This window comes from Crotalus tigris, unplaced genomic scaffold (assembly GCF_016545835.1).
Source record: "Crotalus tigris isolate CLP2741 ecotype Arizona unplaced genomic scaffold, ASM1654583v1 scf7180000017774.6281472, whole genome shotgun sequence".
Classification (NCBI taxonomy): Eukaryota; Metazoa; Chordata; class Lepidosauria; order Squamata; family Viperidae; genus Crotalus; species Crotalus tigris.
The window spans coordinates 5,798,415-5,823,015 of record NW_024096625.1 but is presented as its reverse complement, the minus strand read 5'-3'; the positions used below and the strand labels follow the sequence as shown (position 1 = coordinate 5,823,015).

General features: G+C 37.1%; 1 protein-coding gene across 4 annotated transcripts in view; it reads right to left on the bottom strand.

The window, feature by feature from the left end:
- The window catches only part of RAPGEF5 (Rap guanine nucleotide exchange factor 5), a 136,089-nt gene that overhangs the window by 85,860 nt on the left and 25,628 nt on the right, over positions 1-24,601 (bottom strand). For 2 of the 4 annotated variants that reach the window (XR_005556506.1, XM_039342130.1), the window contains exons 6-8: positions 23,032-23,098; positions 15,851-15,899; positions 4,446-4,522 (exon numbers count right to left, since the gene is read on the bottom strand). Coding sequence is in view for 3 of the 4 variants with exons in the window: in XM_039342130.1 (XP_039198064.1) it covers positions 4,446-4,522; positions 15,851-15,899; positions 23,032-23,098 (193 nt within the window). In the remaining variant the exon portion in view is untranslated. The other 2 variants (XM_039342131.1, XM_039342132.1) reach the window with 2 other exon arrangements.

The following is a 24,601-nucleotide window of genomic DNA, read 5'->3' as shown; positions in this document are numbered from 1 at the left end:
TTTCTTTATGTATAACATATAACTATTAAAGTATGTTAGATAAAAAAAGACAAAAGATATGTATATTATAGGTATATGTATTTGATTTTTGTTGTTTCAGACATGACCGTCTATAAAAATAAATGTTTTGTATGAAGATATTATCAAGTATCTGTGAAAGATAACTAGCAGTATTTTGATACACAAATGTCTATGTGCAAACAGACACAATTTAAGAATCTAAAATATAAGTACATCTTTTCATATGGATAGCATAGTCATAAAGAACTTGGGCTTGCTACCATGAAGCTCAAAATTCAAGTTACCCAGTAGACTGCAGAGTTATAGGATGATTCTGAACAATTATTCTATCTTAGTCAATCTCACTTCAGAGGGAATGAAGAGAAAACTCCACCTTAAAATTATAAAAAGGCAGAATATCAGGGCTTTTTTTGTCATAGAACGCCCAGAACGGAGTTCCAGTACCTTTTTTGGATGGAACCTTGTAGGGTAGGGAAGGCAAGTTGTATGATGTATGTGAGTTCCGGCACCTTTTTTTTTTAACAAAAAAAGCACTGCAGAATATAAATGCAACAATAAAAAATAAAATTGTTCCAGAGGTTTTGCCCTCTGTAATTTAAATCAGATATGAGAAAGTAGTAAAATATGAGGAAAATGATACTTAACTGCGTTTAATTAAGAAATGCATTTTGTTTCTGTCATAATCCTGTTTACTCTTCGAAGTACTACAGAGTGTGGAAAACCAACTCAAAAATAAAGCCTATCCCAAAGTGTATGTGCCACCTTTTTGGAATCAAATGCCACAAGTGGATTTAGTAGTAAATCCTAATATGTCAGGATGTTTATGTTAAGTAGGATGAAGGGAGAATGGTTTGGGTCAAAAATGCAGAATGAATGTATTACAACTTGGTGCCCATCTTGTAATTATGACATCGTCCTGTAGTCATGTGATTGACACTTTCAACCTTATTTGACAACTTCCTACAAGCAAAGTCAATGAGGAAACCAATGGGAGGTCTCAAGCAGGGATTATATGACATGCTAACTTTGACCATTATTCACTTAATGACAGCAACCAGAAATGCAGTAATTTCTGTCTCTAAGCATTCCAGTTGCATGTCATGCTTTATTATCACATCGTGTAGCAACAAAATTCCAGACCAAATTACAATTGATAAGTGAAGGTTACTTGTTTTTCAAAGTGAAAATTTGAATATTTTGATTATAAAGTGAAAAAATGAATATTTTAAACAGATTTTCTGCAAGTTCATTCCCTACAAGATTACATTTATCCATTATTTCTTTATCCTGCTTTTAATCACTAATTATATCATAATAAAAATTAATAGTACTTGAATAGATTCTGAGGCTGAAGGAAAGGTGGCTCAAAGTCACCTAACTGCATGATCATTAATGTAAGCTTTAATTATATTGAAGAAATTGAATGTGTTATCCCATCTTTATTATTTTTATAACTAACACAAGGCGGCAAATGTATCTAATACTCCTTCCTCCTTCTATGTTCTCCATAGCAACAACCAGGCTTTTTTTCTCCTAGAACGTTCAGAACGGAGTTCCGGCACCCTTTTTGGATGGAACCTTGTAGGTGGGCAAGGCGGGTTGTATGACCTGTGTGAGTTCCAGCACTTTTTTTTTTTTTTTTAGAAAAAAAGCACTGGCAACAACTCTGTGAAGCCATTGGGCTGAAGCAGTGTCTGGCCCAAAGTCACCTATCTGGTTTCATGTCTAAAACAAGACTGGTTTCACGTCTAAGTCTGGAGCCTTAACCACTAAACCAAACTGACTTGAAAAGAAAAAAAAAATACTACAGTATAGTGATTCTATAGCACACAGCAAAATCTTGTTATCTTAATGACAGTAAAATGATCTCAGAAAATTATGTTCTTAAAAGCAAAATTATCACTAATAAATGAATAAATCAAAAGTGATATAAAGATAAATAATTGAATCTCTTAAAGAAAACTGAGGAAAAAAATGTTGTCATCCCTTTAAGGTTAATATCACTAAAAAGAATTTTCTGTTCTCAGAACTATTCTTGCTTTACACTCAGACCTTCAAAACTTCTGTTGACTACAATAAAAAATCACAAAACACTAATCTCAGCTTCCCTTAACTTTGAGATTTGCATTCCATTTATGAACTTGCAGATTCTCATTTATCAGTTTGTAACTATGTGTATAACAAAAGAAACCCTACATAGTAAACCATACAGTTATTTCTGCATGTTTTTTTAAATAAATCAGAATTGGTTAGTTGGGTGAATCAGGCTTACTATTACATACAATGGTTCAGCATAAGATACAAATGAACAACATTATTATTAATGTAATCTATAAATTCAGCTTCCTCTGTATTGTTCTGTCAGGTAAGACACTTTGAGACATAATGAGAAATTTAGAGAAGCAAAAGAATTCTGATTCACACTTGGCAAACCAATAAAATCTACTGCCTTATTGAACAGAATGATTACATATACTATTGATAAATTATTACTTTGTAAACAGTGTTCAATAATAATTTTGTTTACAGAAAAAATATATTCATTAGTGTTACCAAATGGCCAAATATGCAAATTAATATATGGTCTTGTGCTGGCCTTATCTGTTTCATCTCAGTTTAACACACCCAATAATTTCTATAAAGTAAAAAAAATGGTGTATTAGCTAATATGCATGTTGCCAGTTTTGTGAAATGTTCACAGTAGTTTTCAGACCAATTAAATGTCTGGATTCACTGAAATTGAAATACTTTTGTTTTCTGTAATTCACTTGCATAATCTTATTACCATGCTGCTTATTAGACCAGATGAATACTTAATGAATTCCTTTGTTTTTAAATCTCAAACAATAAAACCTTGAAATGAGCATTTATATAAACTCAATATGGACAACAAAAAAACCCAACCTAATAGTCTGGACATGACATGCAACCAAATGATAAATACATCAACTGTTCTTTAGTAAATATTATAAATATAAAGTATTCATTATATATTGAAATGAATAACATGTTATCATTATTTATAGTTTTTCTAATACAGCTGTTCCAATTTTGCCCTTCCTGGATAGATTGGTAGAAGCTCTGGACCAACACAATTGAAAGTCACCAGATGTAAGGAGTATGATAACATTTGGTCAATTAAACAGAAACTTGCAAAGGATCCTATCTATTTTCCCACATGGAACAAACAGAAGAGAGGGATTAAAATTACAAACATGTTTTTATTTATTCATATATTCAATTTATATGGCCACCCAGTTGATCTGCAAAGCAGGGTGCATATATATTTAAACCAACTAATTAAAAACATATTTAAACATACGTATCATTAAATAGGAGGACCAAAAAGTTAAGCTATCCTCTACTAGTACTGAGAACTTCACAGATAGTACTTACCCAAAGCAGAAACAATCAACACAGTTCATTATGATGCATCAGGTTTGATCTTATAAAATGTTATTGCAATTACTGTCATCAGCCTTCTTCAAACAACATGAGCCAATTCCCATAATAGTTAATTAATGTGTCCTAATCCACCCCATCTGTTCATCTCAATTCAACATCAAGTTGAGGGCAGCTATCATACATCAAATAATAATTTGTCTCTGGTTTATTGAATTTTAAACAGTCAACAGGGGAAATCATCCATATCCTCAAGGGCTAGGTTGCCAAATCCTTTAATTCAAAAGCACATCTTAATTAGTGGTGGAGTCAGCCTGCTACATAAAAATAAATGTAATAAGGTTTGAAGAAGGAATTTTTTTAAAAAAAGAAGCACTGCTGGAATTGGCAAATGACAAAAGTCACATCATTTTTTTTCTTCCCAATTTTTTAAAATAATGTTCTTATTAAGCAGGTAGGATAAATCCAGAAAAATAGCAGTGATGCAATTTCTTTCAGGAATGGACAAGTAGCTAACATCTTGCAATAGAAATGCATTGTCCATTTGTTAGGGACTTATGTTTTTACCTTCTACCCAACATCAATACAAACTATAGCAAAGTTTGTTTCTTGGGCACAAGTTTCCACACAGGACCAAATTTTACATTACTTTTCAGGAATTAAACTATAAACTTTTATCTTTTTACATGTGGTATTAAAGAGATTTAAGCTTTTCCTATAATAACTACAAATTATATTGCCCAAAAATAATATATTAATTCAGTTTTATTCACTTTAATCCAAGAAATCAGAATATGACAATACTACAAATTCATCTATGTAAAAAGATAAATGTAGAAGTGTAATCACACACCTTATTTCCAGGAGGTTAGTCTTTTAAATAGCAGAAAGTGCCAAACAAAATCATGTAGTTTTGTATATTATGTCTAGCAGGACTGTGGGGTAGCGCACAAGTATTAGAAATGACATTTATAAAAAGAGGATCCCCCAAACTCTATCATGTATGAGTAATTATTTTCTACCTGTACATCACAGATAGCCTTCTGGGTTTTTTGCACTATTGCTTCTCCACTGCAGATGTCATAACTTTGATTCATTGCTAAAGAAAAAATAAATAAAAGAGACATAAAAGAGCTTCTAACAGGAACTATAAAAACTAACGTTCTATTTATATACCTGCCAGCAATTTTAAAAGCAACTTCTTACTACCACATTCAATATAATTCATCATCTTCAAGAAATATTTTGATTACAATTTTAGCTAGTTATATTTTAGTATGTAACTGTCATAGTGTAGCAATAACCTCCTGATGTTATTTCTGTTAATTTGTAGAGTTAACAGAAAGTACAAGCAATATTTACTGTATATTTATTATGCTTCTATTTTACTTCCCTTCCAGAGAAACCACTCGTATAGATACATATTTAGGTACTAAAAAGATATTTCATAGAAATTCATTCATTTTAATTCCAGTAAAATAATGACAAAACAGAAAAACGTCCATCAGTAAAAAAAATAAAAAATAAGAAAAACAAAATTAAAGCAGTGAGGTATCACTACCAGGTTCATTAGTGGGCAGTACTAACCATCAGGAAAACATCTGGGACAAAATCTGCTGTTCTCAGTCGCCAGTGAAGCCCCCTCCCCCCCCAAGCTATGAGCCTGCCTTATTTTAAATCTCCCCTCTTTTTATCTTTACAGGAACTCCTTCAGGAGGTCTTGTCTGCATGTCAATTCCTAGGCATTTCCATGTCAAAGGACCCAGGAAGACAATGTTTGTGCCCTGATGTTCGTCCTTTGGAATATCATGTTCCCTGAGATTAGATTTGCTCTTGCCTGTGATCTTTTGCCTTCTTGTCTGGGATTCTAGCAGTAAGAACGAACCCGTCTTATGACTGATTTGGATGTACTGAATGTTCTCAGAAGTTATTCTATGCTATTGATATTGTGTTTTTTTTTAAAAAAATGGTTGTTTTATCCTGTTTCTGTTAATAATTGTTAGCCACTCTGTCATGTGCATATGAGATAGCAATACTAAGATACTATTAATATTTAAAAAAAAATGACAGCCAAATACTTTATAGCTTCATCCCTCTCTGCAGTAAAAGGCAAACTTCCTGGATCCTAATCTAACACTAATCATTACAGAGATTGCTGACTACATAAAGACACATACTTTATGTAGTTAGTTAGCAATAAAAATTGCTAACCAGAGCAGAATTCTAGCATACTGATATGGTTCACACATTAAACTACAAACATTGTTATAAGCTACAATGACTGCATCACCTAATGTTCTATACCAAATTAAACAAACTACTTTATGACAAAGTAGTTGCCATAGATATTCTAACTTTCATAAAATTCCCTTCTTATTCACTCTTCCACCATAAATTTTTAAAATGCTAGAAAATTTCTCTAGTTCGCAATACCAATGAAATATTTTATTAAAAAATAATGTAAATTCAATCCTTTCAACCAAATTTTTTCCATTGTTCTATATGTATATTATAACCAACATTTTTATTAAACACTTGAGGAAAGTCAGAGCCCCAGAGAAGGAAATATTAAAAGGGCAGAAAAATATATTTCCTCAAAAGGATTTTTAAAAGCAGAAACCAACTCTGCCCCCAAATCTCTCTGCCCCAAGCAGGAGCCAGCCCTTTGTTGTTGTTAATTGCGAAGTCGTGTCCAACCCATCGCGACCCCATGGACAACGTTCCTCCACGTCTTCCTGTCCTTTACCATCTTCTGGAGTCCATTTAAGTTCATACCTACTGTTTCAGTGACTCCATCCAGCCATCTCATTCTCTGTCATCCCATTCTTCTATTGCCCTCAATCTTTCCCAGCATTAGGCCCTTCTCCAGTGAGTCCTTCCTTCTCATTAGGTGGCCAAAGTATTTGAGTTTCAACTTCAGGATCTGGCCTTCTAAAGAGCAGTCGGGATTGATCTCTTCTAGGACTGACCGATTTGAATGCCTTGCAGTCCAAGGAACTCGCAGGAGTCTTCTCCAGCACCATAGTTTAAAGGTCTCAATTCTTTTGCGCTCAGCCTTTCTTATGGTCCAACTTTCACAGCCATACATTGCAACTGGGAAAACCATGGCCTGGACTATATGTACTTTTGTTGGCAGGGTGATGTCTCTACTTTTTAGTATGCTGTCTAGATTTGCCATAGCTTTCCTCCCCAGGAGCAAGCGTCTTTTAATTTCTTGGCTGCAATCCCCATCTGAGGTGATCTTTGAGCCCAGAAAAATAAAATCTTCCCCAGCCCTATACAAACGCAAATGTAAAACCATCAGAAAGTTGGAACCAGAAACTCAAGACAAAAAGACCTAAAATCTGCATACCCCACCCAAACTCTAGGAGCCATTAGCCCCATCACCAGGAAAGCAGGATATGATAATAGGACTAACCCATCACCATAAAGAATACCAGAGAGGCACACCTAAACTCATGTGACACAGGAAATAGCCTCAAAGTTCATGCCACAGGAACAGGAAACTATTCCAAATAAAAGGCTAGAGAAGGTATAAAAACCTATTACCCATGTGCTCAAGCCTTTCTCTGGTCTTTCCTGCAAGAATCATCTTTCTGGCTCTTCAATAAATTGCAACCTTCTTCCTAAAGCAGTCGCCATGTTGTTTATTTATCCCCGGCTTGGATGAAGCAGGATGAAGATTTTATTTCCCACACACTTACTTATTCTTCTGATCCAAATTTTAATTCAAATTTACATATCTTAGTAACTACATATTCATCATTTGTATATAGTTCTATTTGAAACTCAGCCTTACTATGTTCAAAACCACAAATTCTTTTTGTTTACTTTCAGTTAGAAAATTTTAGATATTAATATACAATTGAAACTGGAGATTTTTGAGGTGGGTAGATAAAACAGTTATGGAATTTTGTTTTTATAACTGTAGTAAGATCATTACATGCAAAATCCGCAAAAAAATTGTTACTACACACAGTGAGCGGTTGTTAAAGATAACTGAATTTACTGAGATAATCAAATAGACTACTTTGATCAGAAAAAAATAAGTTTATTTCTAATAAAAACTTTTGCAGACTTTTTGAGTGAAACAGTTAAAAATAAATGTATGATTTGTAATTTTGATTATAAGAAAGAATATAGAAAAGAGAGTTATTTTGCAACTATAGAGCAAATATAAATTTATAATTATAATAACTGCTCTAAAGACAATCAGAAGTGGCTTCTTTGCATCTTTTTTCCTTCTTTGCTTTCATACGTTCAATTCTTTGTTTGATTTTGTTTTCCTTTTCTTTTTCTTATTATATATTAGCAGTGCTTTTTTTCTAATAAAAAAAATGCCAGAATTCACACACATCATACAACCCACCTTGCCTACACTACATGGTTCCATCCCAAAAAGGTGCCGAAACTCCGTTCTGGACATTCTATGACAAAAAAAGCCCTGTATATTAGTTAATTTTTCTTACATTTTTAAATAACAATACATGAGTGCCTGTATGTTTTCCTCCCTCTCTCTCTGTGAGTGTGTGTGAGAATAAATCTCTTTCTCTCTCTCTTTCCCCGCCCTGTGTGTGTATGTGTGTATGTGTGTATGCACGGATATGTGCACATGTGTGTGTATAAAAGGGAAGTAGTATAAAGTGCAGTCCATCAAAATCAGTTAGCTCTAAGAATTATTTTCTAAGATTCTGAATATACTATATAGAAAATACAGCAGTCATTCAGCTTGAATTCTAAACAAGTCCAGCTTCCTTTTCTGCATATACAAGGACACATGAGCAGTGGTGGGATTCAAATATGTGAACAACTGGTTCTCTGTGTGGATGTCGCTTCCGGAAGTCCATTCTGGGCCTGGGCAACAAAAAATTAGCTACCGGTTCTGCCGAAGTGGTACGAACCGGCTGAATCCCAACACTGTACATGAGCACATATGTAAATATTCATGGGAAATGATTAAATATATACATATCTATCTCCATTGTAAAACTCTTTTTTTGGCACTATTGTAATGGTTGCTGAATGAGAGTTCAATGTTAGAACAATCTGTACTCCAATCATGTCTCATTTGTATCCTAATATGTCAGAAAATAGGTGAATTTTGGCAATTTGATTTTTCTCATTCTTTTACTTCAAAATTGAGTATGTGCTCCTATTTAAACCACAGTCCAAATGACTCATATATAGGTCCAGGTTTGACTAATGCAGATAGGAATAAATATGGGAAACCTCTGAGCAGCCAAACCAATCTCTTCAGTAGCCCATAAAATGCCTTTAAAATTGTTTCAAAATCTTGAATTTCACAAATGTTTAAAATTTAAATACTTAGCAATTCTTCAGAATCTTTGGGCTGTCATAAGACTTCCAATAAAAATGCCTATTATGGCAACAGAAAGAATCTGCTCAGTGCCTTGTTGAAAGCAAAAGAAGGCATTTTTATAACTGGAATGCAAAAGCTATAGATAGAACCATACATGCATTCAATAATGCACAAACAGGGTAACTAAAGAACAAAGAATTCAGTCAATTTTATTACAGTTACATCTTGTTTATTCCTGTTTTTTGCTTTATCCGTGCAATAAGGCTCAGCTCCATTAATAAATGAAAGGTAGAATATTAAATAACATCAGGTCGCTGAAGTGTAATTTCAAATGCATTCAAATCCCCATAAGCCTAAGGAATTTAGGATGCTGATTTTTTAATAGCCACTTAATGTGGACAGCAAGAAGCATTTTCCTTCAAGATTTTTAACATAAAACAAGTAATGGAGTAAAGGTCTTACTAACAAAATGGATTGCTATTTTTGCTAAGCAAGGTTTATTTGATTTCTTCAATAAGAATAGTCTTCTCTGTCCTTAATGGAAGATTCACTTGATACATAATAATCATGTATTATTTCTTTCAGTTAAAATTAAGATTACTCCATAGTAATTCCATTATTGGCTTCTACTTTTATTGGTTTAGCAAAGAAAAATCTTATGCCAAACTGAAATCTATGTAAAACAGAATTGAAATTAAACTTACTTCCACAAGATGGTTTACAATGGATTTAAAAAAGAAATCAAGAGTATGCCCTTGTCTATTATCAGAATTGACTGTAGTATGTTTGAGGGAAAAGTTGAATTATGTAGGCATGTAGGCAATCTTTCATGGGTTTATGTGCAGATTCTAGTCCCAAAAGCATTTTTCAATGTGCAGATTCTAAATTTTGTTTTAATATTAGGATTAAAGACCTTGCATAGAATTGTGGATGCTACTGCTAACCAGTTATAAAAGCATAGAGGAACTTTTAGCAGGAAGAGTAAACTGGAATTGAATACAAGAAGAATGTATACTCAAATATAAAAGGAATATTTTAGTGTAATTGGGTACTTTCACTCAAGAACAGGATATATTTCTCTACGTTTCTGTGTTTATCTCAGTATTAAAGTTTAATCCATAGTCTCTCACGATGGCTTTCCCTAACATCACTATCAGATAAGCTAGACTGGGAGGGCACTAGGTAGGGAAACACAATTCTGCTATATTATACAAAACAATTCTTAAATTTATTAGTATAGACTTCAGAGATAAAATTTTAAACACAGACTAATTACTTATGCCCAATATATTCTGGAGTCAAACAGAATGGAACAATATAGCCAAGGAAAGTGTCAACTTCCTTTCTTTAGGTTTTACAGAGTGAACAATTAATATCAATGCTAACTACTTTGTAAAGCTGATACATAAAATGCAAGGCAAATCAATTGTTGGAAATGTTAGTTGAAGAAAGCTTCCCCTCACTGACTCACACAGGAAAAGGACTCAAAGTTTTTAAAAAGATAACAGCTTTCCCCAATGTTACGTATTCTGAATGTGTTGGATTACAAAATTCACAGCTAGCATGGAGACTAACTTATCCAGAAAGCACCAAGTTGTTTAAACTGAATTTTCCAATTATTTTATAGCTCAAATTATATGTACTCCTGAATAAAAAATATGGGAATATCTCATTTCCCACCAGCCATGTCAAATATGTATGTATTATGCTCACTACTAAAGCACCAAACAAAAATTACAATACTAGCAAATTGTATTTATCACATAGTTTCCAAAATACCAAGCAGAAAACCACAGAGGAAAAGCTTAACAATGGTTTTGGGATTATGAGATTTATGGATTTGCTTTGAAAATAATTTAAACAATTAAATAAGGAGTAGATAATTAAATAGAAAAGGGAAATAAGATTACTGAATTGCACCATTCATTGGTTGAATGGTTGTCCTTCATCTCAAGTTTTCATATTTTTAAAATTAATACATGTGTACAAAAATACAGATGATCCTCAACTTAGTTCAGCGACTATTCAAAATCATGATGGCACTTATGACCCACTACAGCAGGGAATTACACCTGCTGCAATGCCCACATATTCATATGAACAAAATTCTGGCTCTTGACAAGCCGACCACCCTTAAGACTAGCTGTTTCCCCCTCCCACTTGCCCCCCATCTCACCCTGCAGAGTGCTTGCCGACCTTGGGCCTACTTCATGCCCCACTGGGTCCCACACTTTCTCCCCATTACTGTTTTCTTTCGTTACCTTTTCCAAAAATCATTTTGGTAAAAAGAGTCAGCCAATCTGCTGTGTGGCCTTTCTATACAGTAGCCACATGGTGCCAGATCATGAGAACTGCAGCCATTCCAAAGAGAAGCCCACTTGTAAAAAACAAGAAAACAAGAAAAAAGTGAACGAAACGATTGGTCCATTAGTGGGTGGAAGTGGCAAGAAGGTGACAAGCAACAGGGAGAAAGCAGAACTATTTAACTCGTGTTTTGCATCTGTCTTTACACAAAGGGAAAAAAACAGACCAACCTATCAAAAATAGTGCCATAAAAAACAAAACAGAAACACAAGTTAAGATAGGCAAGAAAATGGTTAGGGAGCACCTGTCCAGCCTAGATGAGTTCAAATCGCCAGGACCAGATGGATTACACCCCAGAGTTCTCAAGGAACTGGCAGATGTAATATCGGAGCCACTGAACTATATTTTTCAAAGATCCTGGAACACAGGGGAACTACCAGAGGACTGGAAAAGAGCAGATGTAGTTCCCATCCTCAAAAAAGGAAAAAAAATGGATCCAGGGAATTACAGACCTATCAGCCTGACCTCAATACCTGGGAAGATCCTGGAAAAGATAATCAAACAACGAATCAACGAACACCTAGAGGCAAACAAAGTCATTACTAAAAGCCAACATGGGTTTGTCAAAAATAGATCATGCCAGACAAATCTTATTGCATTCTTTGACCAAGTGACAAAATTAGTGGATCAGAGGAATGCTGTGGACATAATTTACTTGGACTTCAGTAAGGCATTTGATAAAGTAGATCACAACCTACTACTTGACAAGATAGAAAATGTGGGGTAGACAGAACCACCACCAGATGGATCCGTAGCTGGCTGACCGGCCGTACTCAGCGAGTGGTCCTCAATGGAACTGCATCTATATGGAGAGAAGTGTGTAGTGGGGTGCCCCAGGGCTCTGTTCTGGGCCCAGTACTCTTCAACATCTTCATCAACGATTTGGATGAAGGGATAGATGGGGAACTCATCAAATTTGCAGACGACACCAAGCTGGCAGGAATAGCCAACACTCCAGAAGACAGGCTTCAGATACAGAAGGATCTGGACAGACTTGAACACTGGGCACTAACTAACAAAATGAAATTCAATGGTGAAAAAAGCAAGGTTCTACATTTAGGCAAGAAAAACCAAATGCACAAGTACAGCATAGGTGGCACCATGCTCAATAGTAGTAGCTGTGAGAGGGACCTCGGAGTCCTAGTAGACAATCACTTAAATATGAGCCAGCAGTGTGCTGCAGCTGCCAAAAAGGCCAACACAGTGCTAGGCTGCATTAACAGAGGGATAGAATCAAGATCACGTGAAGTATTAATACCACTCTTCAATGCCTTGGTAAGGCCACACTTGGAATACTGCATCCAGTTTTGGTCACCACGATGTAAAAAAGATGTTGAGACTCTAGAAAGAGTACAGAGAAGAGCAACAAAGATGATTAGGGGACTGGAGGCTAAAACATATAAGGAACGGTTGCTAGAATTGGGTATGTCTAGTTTAACGAAGAGAAGGACAAGGGGGGACATGATAGCAGTGTTCCAATATCTCAGGGGCTGCCATAAAGAAGAGGGAATTAAGCTATTCTCCAAAGCACCTGAAGGCAGGACAAGAAGCAATGGGTGGAAACTAATCAAGGAGAGAAGCAACCTAGAACTAAGGAGAAACTTCCTGACAGTTAGAACAATTAATCAGTGGAACACCTTGCCTCCAGAAGCAGTAAATGCTCCAACACTGGAAGTTTTTAAGAAGAGACTGGACAGCCATTTGTCCGAAATGGTGTAGGGTTTCCTGCCCGAGCAGGGGGTTGGACTAGATGACCTCCAAGGTCCCTTCCAACTTTACTATTATTATTATTATTATTATTATTATTATTATTATTATTATTATTATTATTATTATTATTATTATTATTATTATAGGATGGCACCATGCAGCTCCTGGATAGCAAGACTATGGGGCAGATCGGCCAGTTATCTTTCCCAAAAGAAAAGATAATGCAGCAAGGTGTGACTGAGGGGAGGAAGCCCAAGGCTGTAGAACCCAGCACAGAAGGAAGTGGAATACAGGGTGCCTCAAGGGGTGGGGATAGATTTTGGGAAACCCAGAATAGGGTGGCAAGGTACTGCAGTGGTGGGCCTGTGCCAGACCTCCCAGCACCACTCCAACTCAAGCAACCTGTAATCCGCTTCATAACTACAACTGGAAGAGTAAGAGATTGGACTCATTACATGGGCATCTTGCTTAATGGGTAGGAATAATAATAAATGCTAACTCTGGGGACATTAGTAAAATCTCATCACTTCCAAAATAAAATAACTAGCCAACAAAAAAGACTTTGAAATTCAAATTTAAAAAATTGTGATGTGGCCTGTTTGATACTCTGTTATAATAAAGAATGTTCATTAAGATCATTTTCTTGACCATACCAGAAATAAACCATGCCTGCAGAATAACATTATAATGCGTTGCTTATTTAGAAAGAATGTATTCCAACCAACATGGACAACTAACTTCCATTTTTGATTCTGATATGGATAAAGTAAAATTAATCACATTCATTAAACATGGAAGAAATACTGTTTTTATCTGCAATGATGTTTAATATGCATTTTCTCAGAAATGTACCCTGAATGACTTGAAAGATTGGGGTTTTTAAATCACAATCATAGGAGTAGCATTATTTATTTTTTAATTTTTTAAATATTTAATGATATATTTATTTTTTATCAGGAACATATATTATAAATATATTATAAACAAATATTTTAATAAATTGTGGTTTCAATTGCAATGAAATTTGCTTGGTTTGAAAAACCTCTTTGTTCTCTTTGGCTAATATTTTTTAACAAATTCTCTAAAACATAATAAATTCTTATTGAAGCTCTCCCTAGCCCAGTGGTGGCGAACCTATGGCATGTGTGCCAGAGGTGGCACTAGAGCCCTCTCTGTGGGCACACGTGCCATGCCCCGGAGATGGCAACTGTCCCTCTTCAATCACCACCCGCTTACTTGCCAAGGTCCCACGTGGCCGGATACCTCCCAGAACAGCTAGTTTCCTTTCCCCGCATCCCATCCCTCCTGGCCTCGCATGCTCTTCTTTTCCCAGCCACAATCTACTGCATCACCACTTCGGCTGTTGGACAGCCATCCAGCTCAGAGGCAGCTTCTCTGAACTGCTGGCGGGCTGCGGAGCCCCAGAGTGCGCCAGTCGAGGGGCCAGCAGGCTGTGGCTGTTGATGGACACTGTTGGTCCCATGCCCTCGCTGGCCTCTATGTGTGGGGGCCGATGGTGTCAGGCAGCAGCTGCCCCGGCCCCTGCCTCACCTTGCCCTGTGACAATGGCACCCCCGCCCTGCCTCGCCTTGCCTCACCCTGCAGGATGAGCCTCCTGCCCACCGCCCCACCTGCCAGAGACCCCCTGGATCTCCCCCAACCCTGCTGACTCCCACAGGCATCCCTCCCCACGAGCAACATCAAGGTGACCATGCCCACCTTGGCCATCCCCACTCAGTCTGCCATGACCACAGCCACGCCCATCTGGCACCCAGTGATAAAGAAGTGGATTTTGGGTTGCAGTTTGGGCACTCAGTCTCTAAAAGGTTCGTCATCACTGCCCTAGCCTGTCATCTTCCAGATGTGTTGGGATATAACTCAAACTAGGCAGCTAAACTGAAAGGGATTTTAGAAATTACCATCAGAGAATATTTCACAGTACTACCTTGGGAAGGCTGTGTTACAGGGGCTAGAAGGGCATTTTCTCTTGTGCTTTCAAGGGGATACACAAATTTGCTTCTAAACGTAAACGTAACTGACACAAATAACTCATGCTGCTCATTCTTTTTAGCTTTCACCTAATTGTGAAATGGGCATTGCTTTTGTCTATCCATTTCAAATTTTTAACAGCTTTTCCTTTGAAAATGTGGTCTATTTCAATGACTTGACATGAGATTAAAAGAAATCCTGTTCATAGAAAAACAAGGTTTCTCCCAACAGACTTCCTACTTTGGGCAACTTCTACAAAGTCAGGTAAATATTGGCAATTTTGAAAAATATACTTTGGTTCCTAGACAAGCTGCTTAAACAATGGAAATAAACAGCACCTTCAAAATTGAATCATGCATTTCAAATTAAGACAATGTACTAATTTATAAAGTATAAAAATGCAAGCAAACAGAATAAATTATAATACAAGAAAACAAAATAAATTATAATACAAGTTGTCCTCGATTTACAACCATTCATCTAGTGGCCATTTGAAATTACCACAGCACTGAAAAAAGTGACTCATGGCCATTTTTTACCACCACCATCCCGACCATTGTAGCATCCCCATGGTTACTTGATCAAAATTTCAATAGTTGGCAATATATTTATGACAGTTGTAGTGTCCCATGTGATGACCACCTTTTGTTACTTTCTGACTAAGTCAGGGGTAGGCAACCTTGGCTCTTTTATGACTCAGGAATTCTAGGAGTTGAAGTCCACGAGTCATAAAAGAGCCAAGGCTGCCTACCCCTGGGCTAAGTCAATGGAGAAGCCAGATTCACGAGAATCTGGCAAGAAAGTTATAAAATATTGGGCTTAATTTTGGTTGTAAGATGAGGACTACCTAAAATATAGCAAGCAAATACATCAAGTAAATATTAATTGGATGAATGAAAAATGAAAAGTATCTGACATATTTCATACATTTCAGATATCAAATATCAGCAATATTTCCTGTCATATTCATACCATCAATTCTGTTTTTCTTTGCACGATTATATTCAAAAATGTTGTATATAGTCAAAAACTTGGTATATTCACCTGATTTTCTTGCTTTCATAGCAAGAACAGCTGCCAGTTCTCTCTGCACCTAGCACATCAAGAAAACTGTGTTATAAATATATTGATAGAATACATAAATTTATTTTATTTTACCATTTATGTTGTTTTATGGTTAAATACCGACAGAATTCCCACATTGTTTATCTGCTGCCTATACAAGAAACAGTAGAAGATAGAATTTGCTCTTTCCGATATCCTGAATTTAAGAATAGAATGGAGTTCAGCTTCAAGCCCAATTATATTTATTGAAATGTATGCTCCATTGGATGCAATAGAGCTGAACTATAGTATTAACTAAATAGTATTAGCTTCATGAAACAAGTATTTTAACTTCAATAAAGTTGTGACCAAGCTATAAATCTAAACAGGGTAAAATATGGGGAAAATATACAATTTTCATCACATTTCATCAAATGTCTTCCCAGAAGTCTTCTCATTTCATCAAATGTCATCTCATCAGCAACCTTGATTAAGCCAGGATAAATAGAAGAGAGTCTCCAACATAAATTTCAAAAACTGGCCCAACTTGTGAATAAATTTAAAAGACTAAAGATACAGGATTGTAATGTTTTAATATATACCCTTTTAGCAGTTTCCTGACTTCTTAGTATTGTCCATTGCCTTATGTACAATGTTTACATATTATTTTAACTAACTGAAATAAACTATCTTTGACCAAAAGTGCAACCTTTGCAGTTATTTCCTGCTCTTGAACTAACTTGGCATTATTCAACACAGCTGTTCTCATTCAACAGTTCCTCGCCCTTCTATTGTTTGGAGAGAACATGCATTTCCTTTATTTACAGGTTTCAGTCTGACTCATCAAGAAATAAGTACTTAGAAAAAAGGACTTTTAAATGGCAAAAGAAAGAAGTGAAAAGATCAACTTGAAGAGCCACATCACTCACACACTATTAGTTATTCATTAAACCTTTATTTTAGTTTATGCAGTTACAATTAATATTTTACATTTAGATTATTATTGGTTAACAGTGTTTAACCAATAATAATGCAAATGACTCAGTGCTTTTGGTAAGCTCAGTCTATTGATTCCATATAGGAGAACTCTAAACAAACAAATGCATTTTTTTTTTTACTTTATTTATATATTACCTATTCCCTGAAGACTCTGCGCAGCTTCCAATCAAAAATACCACCAAGCAAAAGCTGTCCTCAAAAACAAATAATAATCCATAAAATAAACTAAATACAGTACCAAAAAATATAGCAAAAGAAAAGTGAACAAAAATACAAGTCCGGCCATTTATATGTTCAAACACAGCATGTACTTTGGATAGAATAATCATGTCTTAACTGCTTTTCTAAACCCTGAAAGAGGAGCACCTTAAAAGAAGGGAAGGAGAAGAGTATGGGGCTAGCCCAGTGGTGGGATTCAGCCGGTTCGCACCACTTCAGCAGAACCGGTAGTTAATTTTTTGTTGCCAAGGCCCAGAATGGACTTCCAGAAGCGGCATCCCCACAGAAAACCAGTTGTTCACATATTTGAATCCCACCACTGGGCTAGCCATACCCTCTGCAACTTCAAGTAGCTGAGCTTCTCAGTTACAGCAACCAAGGAGTTGTAATGGGCCCATGAGAAGGGAGTTACTGCAATAGGTCAAGCACCTTAGTTGTCCCTTAACTAATGAGTATGGTCTCCTCCAAACTGCTCATCAGAATCTCTGGCCCAAAGCACCTTCTGAAAAAACAGTAATTCTTTAAGTATCTGGGACAGACTGATCTAACAGATCCTTCTTCACAGCAGAGGAAGTTGTACATTAAATTCCATAGCCATTTGTGTGTGAACTATCCATGATAAGGAGCCAAATTCAATGCCCCATCACATATGTAAGCGGCATCAGACTCTTAGTTGTCTGGCCCACTCCAGACTCCCCACCAGGGAAGCTTGGTTAATGTGTCCCAATATCCCCAGTCTGGGAAATAAGATTATCGCCTCAGCAATTAGGTCGAACAGCCTTGACAGAGTCATACGGATCACAATTACTACCCCTCTACTGTATTTGGGAACCTCAGTTTATGCTAAACCTGAAAACCCAGGAGCAGACTTCCTAGAGATACTGTCCTGTCCTCTAAGTTTTTGTAATATAAAATACAATTAAATGGTGGATGAGAGGGTTTTTCCAATAGCAACAGTAGGTAAAAGAAAAGCAGGCAAGTTAGGGGGCAGAATTAAGTATGTCATCGGCTTAGATTTGTTACATTCTCATAACAGTCCAAGTCCAATCCTTCCTGAATTCTGTTGACCCTTATCTAGCACCATTTTAGCACTGATCTTTACTTGACTGGTTTCTTGTGTATAGGCTTGAACAAATTTTCTGTGTCACTACTTAATGAATGATTCTGATCCTTTGCAGCTGACAAGGCCAGAATCCTGGTTCTTGTGAAGAAGACTAAGAACCTGAGGGAGAGGATTAGTAAAAGCTATCAAACTCTTCTTCTCCAAGGGTAGCCTGCTCCCAGTGTTCCATTATACTTCTTATTGTCAACTATAAACTCATTTCACTCATTTCATAAAAGTCCATCCTTGGTTGCATCACCCCCTACAACCGAAAAATATCTGCCATCTAGTACCTGGACCAAATCAATCAAAATATTTCCAGAATTTGAAGCCCCTCAATCAGCCCACTAACCCCACTTCCACCTACTCCCCATGCTCTTCTCATTCAAGATCCAAAGTTTTAAATGACATTGGGAATCTTAATATCACCCAGATATAACTATATCTGGACCACTTGTTATCTTCCAGATTTTGTTGAACTTTAGAGCCGAGGTGGCGCAGCAGTTAGAGTGCAGTACTGCAGGCCACTTTAGCTGACTGTGTTCAGCAGGTCAGCGGTTCAAATCTCACCGGCTCAAGGTTGACTCAGCCTTCCATCCTTCCGGGGTAGGTAGAATGAGGACCCAGATTGTTGGAGGCAATGTAAATATATATATACATTGCTTACTGGTGTACACCGCTTAGAGAGTGCTTGCACTTAAAGCGGTATATAAGTCTCATAAATAAATAAATAAATAAATAAATCTGCTTTTACAATCATAGCAAAATGAGCCTAGATGTCTCCATATCTCTGATAAGTGCTCATTATATTGCCTACTTTGTTTCTATCTATTCTAAATATAATACCGTATTTTCCGGCGTATAAGACGACTTTCTAAGACACAAAAACCTTCTTAAAAGTTGGGGGTCGTCTTATACGCCGAGTCGTCTTATACGCCGGAAAATACGGGTATTCTATTTTATTCCTTTACACATGTGGTTTGGTATATTACTCATCAAGTTTTCTCTCCCCCCCCCTCACTCAAAAAGAGTCCTTGATTGGTAGAGTGGCAGTGGGAAGAGCAATTAAACTCTAAGCTGTTTGTTTCAGCAATCCGTCCCCGCGGCTCACCTCTAGCAGGCGTGTGGTTTGCAGCTGCTTTTTGCTAACTTGAAGTCACAGGCTGATAAATGCCTGGGGGTCTCAATCTGTCTCCTCGCTGCTTCGCACTTTCTGAGCTGGAGATCAGGGTGGGAGGGAAGGATTGGAGGGAGAGGGAGGAGGGAAAGGAGGGTGTGTGTGTGTGTGTGTGTGTGTGTGTGCGTGTGCGCGCGCTTCTCCTCGCTGCTTTCTGAGCTGGGAAGGACTGGAGGAAGAGGGAAAGGAGGCCACGCCCACGCGCGCGCACACACACACACACACACACACACACACGCTTTGCATTTTCCGAGTTGGAAATCGGGGTGGGAAGGGAGGATTGGAGGGAGAAAGGAGGCGTGCGTGCGTGCGTGTGTGCTTACTGGAAATCAATAGCCATTTTTACAGTACTGCACAAAAATTACTTTTTCCTTATCTCACTCCTTAATTTTCATTAATGTGCCATGAATAGCCAATGCAGATATGCATGCTTCAGCAGGTGAATCATTTTGTACAGAAATCAGCAAGGTTTAAATAAGTTAAAAATTACAACAAGCAACTACTGAAATATCTGTCAGCGCGTCCTCTTCGGTGCCCAGAAAAGAGCCGACAAACAGGAACGAATGACAAGCGAATGGCCTTTAATCCATACAGCAACAAAGTTAGCACTGGGAGTGAGTTGCTCCCAGTGCTTTACATAGGCTCCCACTTGCTGTTCCCACCCCCCCACCCGGCAAACCAGCATCCAGCCTGTGGTGAATAAAAGCAATTAGCAGAGGCGTCACCCCCCCCCTCCGCTTGACGTGCCATTCTCTCCATGGCATTCCAGGAAACAGAGTAAGGCAAGTTCCTCTTTCCCTTGCTGTCTCTCATTGTGCTCCCTGCCCCTAAGTGTCTCTGGCAGTCTGGTGTGCACGCGCACACACACACACACACACTTCTCCTCGCTGCTTTGCACTTTCTGAGCTGGAAATCAGGGTGGGGGGGAAGGATTGGAGGGAGAGGGAAGAGGGAAAGGAGGCGAGTGTGTGTGTGTGTGTGCACGCACGCTTCTCCTCGCTGCTTTCTGAGCTGGGAAGGATTGGAGGGAAGAGGGAAAGGAGGCATGTGTGTGTGTGCTCCTATCATCATCAGTTCAGTTTGGTTGACAGCTTAGAAAACAAACAGCATGGCAGCTCCCATGGTTTTATTGTCTTATCCTTCCTTTCAGCTTTAGAGTGAATTAGGAAAAGTTTAATCCACTTGCACTGTTTTATGTTTATATGTTTGATGACAGCCTTATGTTTATAAATGACAGTTTTTCTGCTAAGTACCTGCATGTCATAAGCATTTGAATTAAAATTACCATATTGAAATCAAATCTGATGTTTTTTAATTTTTATTTGGAAGAGGGGTAGTCTTATACGGTGAGTATAGCCCACACTCTATATTTTAACTGGAAAAGTTGGGGGTCGTCTTATACGCCCAGTCGTCTTATACGCCGGAAAATACGGTAGTTTCTTCTGCATAATTACTAAATAATTTATTCTTTAGTTTTAGAATGCAATGTCAGTTTATGCCATTACCTTTCATGAAGAAAAGTTAATCCTCAATTGGTTCAATTTTATTTTAAAATATTTATATCCAGATTTTCCTTCATATTAGGACTAAAATATAAATTTAACAAAGGCAGCATTGAAGTTTTATTTTTTAAAAAAATAAAAGAGTGGCAAGATAAGCATTAATGGGCAAAGTTGGCAGGACTATCTCTTTAATTAAAATTACAAAATAAAGTGTTTATCTGATGCATTAAGGGAAAAAGTCTGCAATACTTCAGTTCTATCAACAAGGCATTACTGGCAGATCTAACAATAAAAATAAACAATTCAGTCTACATGCTAAGCAAAAAAAAGTGTATTTCAAAGCTATCTGAAATCAAAGAAATAATTATAAGCACGTTTAAAAATAAACACTACAATTTCCATCAGCACCAGCATGACTGATCAGCTATCAGGGTAATCCAAAAGAACAGGAAGACATGAGGGTGAAAGCAATTTTATTCATGAAAGTTAAGCACATTATCTTGTGGTAGGCAGAAGCACCTGACTTCTAATGCTGCCAATTGATGAACAGAAAAAAATGATATCTCTTTTAAACTATTTTTTTTTAAATGGCTCATTTTTACAAGACACATAGCTCAGGATATTTCTTTGTTCTTGCTGTTGAGATTTTGCTTATAGATGCCCTTAACTGTTAAATGGAGATTGCATGAAACAAGTGCTGAATTATTAACCTTGATTTAAACAAACAGTACAGCAGAATTAAACAAACAGTACAGCAGAAATCCTGGCCCATAGTGTCATTTTCAGATGTCTTGGTATAATGCAGCAGTTCTCAACCTGTGGGTTGCGACCCCATTTGGGGTCGAACGACCATTTCACGGGGTCACCAAACAACGCAGTCCACCATTTATTCCCCTTTTCCTTAGCTGTGCTACTCCCTTTTATTCTATTGGCTTTTGAAAGCCAATAGAATAGACTCTCTTGAATAGAGTCTAATTCTATTGGCTTTCAAAAGCCAATAGGAATTGTCCAGGCTGTCTCTGCCCTGCTGAGACTGCCAAAAGTCCCATTCTGCAAACGGTGCTATAAGTTGTCTGCAGTGAAGGCGAGCTGTCTGGAAGTTTCCACCCTTCCCTGCTGAGCAACTACTAAAAATGTAAGTAAAAGAGGGCCAGAGGTAGGAGGTGGGAGGCTGGCAGGCGCAGGGAGGGTTGCTGGCGCGCGTGCGGTCCGGCGGGTGCCTTACCTCCCTTGGGCTGGGCCAGCTAGTGGCCCAGCCGGTGGTCGCCCTGCGCCATTGCTGCCCCTTGCCAGCTACGCCTCAGCTGGCGCAGGGGGCAGCACCACGCATGCACGGTGCTCCCGGGCAAGGAAAGTCCTCAACTTACGATGGTTGGGTAGTCCTCAACTTACCACCAGTTGGGTAGTCCTCGACTTACGACCAGTTGGGTAGTCCTTGACTTACGACTGGTTGGGGGTTGCGGCATTAAAAAGGTTGAGAACCACTGGTCTAATGCTTGGTATTAATGTTTATTTTCCCATGGATGATAAAGAGACTGATAGTTTAATGTCTGGTCTTCCTGTACCCTCTTCTGGAGAAAGCTGAACAAAGTGTTCTCAAATGAAGATATTTTATGAATTTAGGATCTTAAAGTCAGAATTGGCAAAGATATTCCAGTTGTAATAGGTTAATGCAGACCAGTCCAGACAACAAGTTGCATGTGCCCAGTTCCTCTTTAACTGGCTTGAATTCAGTGGGATCTCTGAGAAAAATATTTCTCATCAATGCCTTAAATACTTTAAAGAAGCTACATGTATTTCACATTCTATTATTTAAAAATATTTCCCAACTTCAGTAATATCTCTTACTGTTCAAAGACATGTCTCTGAAAACGTTTCAAAACTTCTCCCATTAATAGCTTGCTACTGATAACTTTATTAGAAATAGATCAAAATCAAAATACTCCATGCTTTTTAATACAGCACTCTTGCTTTGCATATTAGCTACACTTACCTTAATTTTGAGTTTCTTTATTTTAATAACTAGCTCTGTTCTACAAGTAATATTAATTACTATTGCTCTTGTATTTTCCACTGCTAATCAGTAGTGGAGAATTTACAATCCAAATACAAACACAAGAAACATAATGTTTATGTAATTAATTAAAATCATCCCACAAATTAATATTTAAGAAAGGCTTACTGCTGCTGTAAGACGAACAAGAATTTCTGCATTGGTTTCAGCTGTTTCTTCTATTCTTCTGTTATCCCTATTGAAACAAAAAGCAAATAAAAGCTAATGGTATATCTAAGGTATAAGACTGATCTGAATGCATAGGGAAACAGGGAATTAGACTATTATGACTAAGACATAATGCCTAGGTTTGCTGATGTAATATTTCTGCTGTGCAAACTGCACTGGCTCTCACTTTTCTTTCAGGTACAATTCAAGGTCATAGTTATCATCTTTAAAATCCCACACAGGATCAGGTTATCTGCAATAACGCTTCTTCCTAAGGACATCCATTCTACCAGATCAGATATGTTGGCACATTCCTAATCTCTTTCCTTAAACATTAACATGTTATGGACTCTAGGAAGTGTGCCTTTTTCACAGCAGCCTCTGCCCTATGTAATACACTTTCTTTTGAAGTTTGACAAGCCTTTACCCTCCTAGCCTTCCAGAAAGCTTTAAAGACCTGGCTTTTCCCATAAGTGCTGGTATAAGATATGGTTGATGAGATGATTTATGAGGAACTGTATGTTGAAAGTTAATTTTAGTATCTTTAGTTTTTTAATGTTTATGGTTTTAATATATTTATATATTATATTATTTTGTTATTGGTGTTTAACTGCTGATTGGGAACTGCCCAGAGTTTGTTATAAGATAGATGGCTATATAAATATTTTAACTAAATAATATAAGTGATTAAAATGTTCCTAACATTACTACAACCAAATGCCTTTATTTTTTTTATCAAATGTGCTTATATTAAGAAAATATAATATTCTAGATTTGTTATTAAGTTTCCTGGAATGGCATAACTAAACAGCAACTTTAAGAAGGCACCCCAAAGAAATAAACTCTTCAGTGAATTACAGTTATGAACCTCAATTATTAGGTTCTTGTGACCAACAGATGGAATCAAGAAAGCCACTGACTTTGCCTCCAGTGGGTACATGATATAAAGTACAAGAAACCCAGCAGATCACTGAATCTGATGTTTTAATTTCAGTTTCTCCTATCAGTAAGTTTTTTAAATGATTTTTTCCAATCTCATGTTCTCCTGTCCTCTCTCTTTTGCCATTATCCACTGATTATTTTAATGGTCCTGCTTTTTAATTTGTCACTATTTCAAAGCTGAATAATGTGATAAAGCTCACATATTGTCCTAATTCATAGATTCTTCAATCAAAATGATTAAATAACCACAATTATACAGATTTATATTATGGTGATAATAGTTGAGGTCACAAATCAAATTAAGCCAAAACTAAGTAGCCTTGATTATGACATTAGTGCTATCTGTATACCTGATGTCATCTTGGGTTTGATGTCTTTTGCCTATCACTTAATGCAGGGGTGTCAAACTGCCAGCCCACGGGCCGGTTTCATCATACTGAAGCCGCACCCACCCCATTACCTGCAATAGCAAAACCGCTCATTACGTTGCACGATATCACATGATGTCATGAGTTTGACATGTCTGACTTAATGCAAAACTAACTCCTAATTGAGACAGAGATAATAACCTTTTAGTTTAACTAAAATT